The 4493-nt window shown below is 43.0% G+C and overlaps 1 protein-coding gene across 1 annotated transcript in view; it reads left to right on the top strand.

The window, feature by feature from the left end:
- Positions 1–4493, top strand: part of LOC101851410 (kelch-like protein 15) — a gene marked incomplete in the record, with an annotated part of 27156 nt that overhangs the window by 11980 nt on the left and 10683 nt on the right. Inside the window, 4 exon segments of the mRNA XM_005099092.3 lie at positions 89–269; positions 2030–2145; positions 2729–3079; positions 4321–4437. Coding sequence (XP_005099149.3) covers positions 89–269; positions 2030–2145; positions 2729–3079; positions 4321–4437 — 765 coding nt within the window.

Raw genomic sequence — 4493 nt, 5'->3', positions numbered from 1 at the left:
ACACACACCACACACACACACACACACACATACACACCCCCCTCCCACACACACACACACACAATCCACCCCACCTCCCACCCTCCAGGAGGAGAGCGGACAGACGGCAAAACCACGGGCAGCTGTGAGGTCTACGACCCAGCCACGGACACATGGACAAAATCTGGGATGCTTCTAGCACCACGAGCAAACTCGGCGTGTGCCGGCTTTGGCAGGGATCTCCTTTGTGCTGGCGGGTTTTTTGGCGGCACGGCTCACGATAATCTCTGGTGAGCTGGCCATGACTTGCAGTACATTATTAACCCCATATTTGTGGCGAGAACTGACACTGTCTTCGGTAATTTCGATAGATCAGAGAGCAGGCCTTCTCCTCGTTAACCGTAACAGAGGATGAAAAAAAAAGGGAAAAAAAAAGTAAAGAGCAGGATTGGCACCAAACGGGTTAACTGACTCACAAGCTGTAAAGTTGGGCTGTAGATTACAGCATGCCAGTTTGAAACGGCTTCATTTCGCCAAGAACAAAGCAGGATAAGAGTGTCTGTGAAAAAATGTAAGAGTAGACCACTTAAGTGTAAACACTCCCCTCCACCCCCCCCCCCTTGAACCGTGAAATATATCTCATTTATTAATGTAGGTTTTTTTTTTTATAACACCCCTATCTACTCAATTTAAATCGTTTAGGAGGTGGGCTTCCGACCCTGCCTGTCAGGGCAAGCCCAAGCTGTTAGAGCTATAACATTCCATTAAAAAGACTGAGACATTCGATAATACTTTTCTCCTCACTCGAGAATCGAACTCAAATCTCCTGTGTGTGACAGCAAAGTGCCTAACCGCTACCCAAGTAATAAAAATGATCAGAGATCGCTGATATCTCAGCTGGCCGCTTTTTAAAACCAGTTCACATCACGCACGGCATTGACAGGTAATGACTGCAAAGGCTTACAGTGCGGTCAAAAATTCGTGACGCAACTTATCCTGAAATATCTTTTTAACTGGTGAATCAATGTCACCCACACTTTGCACAGCAGTTTGTATTAATTTGTCTTAACGTAATCATATTTTTCCACCACAGTTAAGGCTAGATTAAAAAACTTTTCTTCATAAATTTATATAAAATACTACACATCTTCTTCACGCAGAAAATGGAATTGTCCACAGCACTTCCCGCTTCTCACACATATTTGGTACAGGTATATGGGTTACGTCACAACTCACCAATGAGTCAATGACACTTTTAGTGGCAAAACTCGTTACAAGAAATACATTTTAGAGTGAAGACTTTTTTGCACTAGGGGTTCTCAAAACGTGCGTTCAATAAAGATAAACTCGCGATTAGAAAACAAATGATAGACTTGCTTTTAAAAGCGATATCGTCCCAGTTGTAAACCTTTTAAAATCAGTAGAAATCACTCACTAGGATTTTCTATTCGTATTTATTATGGAATTTTCTGGAATGGAGCTAAAAAGCCTTTACAAAAATATTGATCTGTTAAGACACATCGATACAAGTCACTGTGGAAAAACTGGAGAGTTCATGTTCTATAGTTGAGAAGATATTTGACAATTAGTTGCGCCTCGAATTTTTGACTGTACTACAAGTCTGGTACTCGAAAACGAACGCGTTGAGAGTATACATGATCGGTCCGGGTTCGGAAATCGGAGTTTTCAGTAGAGGTTTTACGGCGCTCGCAACTCCACAAGGTCATATGAGCGCCAGACGATTAGAGAGTGACAAACATAAAAAAGAAGACGGGGAGATAGGGACGATAGATGTTTGATAGGAAAGAAGAAGCAAACCACACAAGAGCACCCGCCAACCACAAACGGAAATCTGAGAGAACGGACATGCATATCAAAATCTAAATCGATCTCACCATACTTTGAGTTTTTCATTATATCATGTTCCCCTAATACATTTTTTCTGGTAACTTTGGCACACTTTTGAGTTCTTTATTATATTATGGTCCCCTAATAAATGGTTTCTGGTAATTTAGGCTACTATTTGATTTTTTTCCCCCTTTATGCACAGGATTTTCGAGCAGCACCAGTGGCAAGAAATGGATGAATATTACCCGCACACGTTGCCATACTGCTTGGATAAATGCGCTGTAGCTTCTGTGGGAAACACGATCTTCTTTATTGGAGGTAATTAATTGTCTTGTTGCTTAAAAGAAAAGAAAATCAAACTTTTATGATATGATTGCCGCCCCTTTAATTAAGCACTATAAGAATAAATCTCAGGAAAGAGGGACATCTGCATTTTAAGTCCTTCTCCGGTAGGACGAAGCCAAGTGGATGAAGAAGTTAAAAAACTTTCCAGACAACACAAAATTCTAACAATGGTTCTCAACTCTGTATGCCAACATGGTACTAACGTAGCTATCGGAGTGTATTTTAATCAGCTACACCTGTTTCACTACTGCCAAATCAACTCTTACTTTTTATCGTTTTTACTTCATTCAGTACTTACTTCTTTTTCCTCTTTTACTACACTACACTAAATTAAACCAACACTTACTTTTTTTTAAAAACTACAGTTGTATCAGTAGGTACATTTCATTTGTCATTTCGCCTTAATTAAGGCATTCCATTGAGCACGTACTCTCCCCCCCACCCCCCACTCACACACACAATCACACTCTAGTTGTTCCACCGCTGTTCCTCTACCCCCCCACCCCAAAAAAAAATAATTCAAAATTTTTTTTTTTTAATTTCGCTTTTCGCTCAGGCATTTCCGCACTGTTACCAAAAGAGAAAAAAAGCCGCAAACAAGACACCAACGAGAACGGCAGGGGACGACTCGGCAACGCCCCTCCCAACAACCAGCGACTCCACCCTCACCAGGCAGCTTCGCAAAACCCAAAAGACGCAAACAACACGCCACAGAAAAAGACGCCAGAGAAACCCACGGTGCGACCCAAGTTTCAGACAGAGCGCCGAATGTTTTCCTATACCACCAGCATTTCCGCCGGAACCGGAAGTCACCACCAAGGACCGCAACTCGATCTCATTTCGCCGTGGAACATCAAGTTACCGGCCATGATCCACTCGCGACATAGCGCTGGGGCGGTGAGGATAGGTCAGTGCTTGCAAAGCCCTTCGTCAAGCCTTGAAGAGGCGAATTTTGGTTATTCGAAAGCTTGAAGAAGCTTTACCATAGATCTACATATTTTCCCTTTCTGCTTTCTTTTTCTGAAATGTAAAAAAGGCAGACAGCAACATGTATAGATCTACTCTGAACTGTTCAATTTTGTGTGTCTGGTTTGTGTAGTGTATCATGTAGGTTCGAAATGTGCCACAACAATGCCTTTGATCTATTTCTGGGCGGACAAATGTGCCCGATACGTCCTTAAAGAGTTAAATAATTGTGATGTAGGTTACTGAATTTCATTTTCGTGAAACATTTCATGCAACCCTGGCCCCCCTCCCCTCCCCCCTCCTTCCAACCTGTCCACCAGATATTGACCGTCAATTACACCCTACACGCTACCCGTTCCCCCAGGCAAAAAGATAGGATACCCTTTTTTATGATGCACTTCCATCCACCACACTCACCCTCTCTCATTCTCTGTCTGTCTGTCTGTCTGTCTGTCTGTCTGTCTGTCTGTCTGTCGGTCGGTCTGTCTGTTTGTCTGTATGTCTGTATGTATGTCTCTCTCTCTTTCTCTCTCTCTCTTTCTCTCTCTCTCTCTCTCTCTCTCTCTCTCTATCCCTCTCTCTCTCTATCCCTCTCTCTCTCTATCCCTCTCTCCACCAGATATACGCGTAAACCCTCTATTCTTCTCCCCATACACGCTACCCTTTCCACGTAAGCAACAAGTTAGGATATTGAAATCCATTTTTGTACAATCCCCCCTACCCCCTCCCATCCCCCATTCTCCACCAAATATACACCGCTTATTATCCCCTATAAACTACCCCCCCCCCCTCCCAAGGCAACAAGACAGGATATCAGGATACTGAAATCCATTTTCATGTCACACCTCCCTTCACACCCACCCCACCCCCACCCGAAATCTATCTATCTCTGTACCCCAAATATAAACCCTCTATTCTTTCCTACACGCCACCCCCCCAAAAAAAACACAAAAAAACAACAAAACAAAACAAAACAAAACAAAACAAAAAACAAAAAACAACAACAACAAAAAACAAAAAACACATGCACAACCAACAACAACAACAAAACAATAACAAAACATCAACGAAAAGCAAACAAACAAGCACACGAAAAAAAACCCACACAAAAAACCCACTTCTCTCTCTCTCTCCACTATTTGCGTCAATTATTTTTCCTAAACGCACCCCCTCCCTCCCCAGGCAACAAGATTCACGTAGTTGGCGGCACCTGTGTGGAGACTGGTCAAGCGGTCAGCGTGTCCGAGCACTTCGACCTGTCCAGGGGGTTGTGGGAAGAGGACTTTACGCTACGTAAATGTGAGTGGGGATGTCAGTTTTCCTTTTTGATTTTGTCAATTTGTGGGGGCATCGTG

The sequence above is a fragment of the Aplysia californica genome, unplaced genomic scaffold (assembly GCF_000002075.1).
Source record: "Aplysia californica isolate F4 #8 unplaced genomic scaffold, AplCal3.0 scaffold00201, whole genome shotgun sequence".
Lineage (NCBI taxonomy): Eukaryota > Metazoa > Mollusca > Gastropoda > Aplysiida > Aplysiidae > Aplysia > Aplysia californica.
Note: the sequence above shows the minus strand (reverse complement) of the source record. Positions and strands in the feature narration are given on the sequence as shown.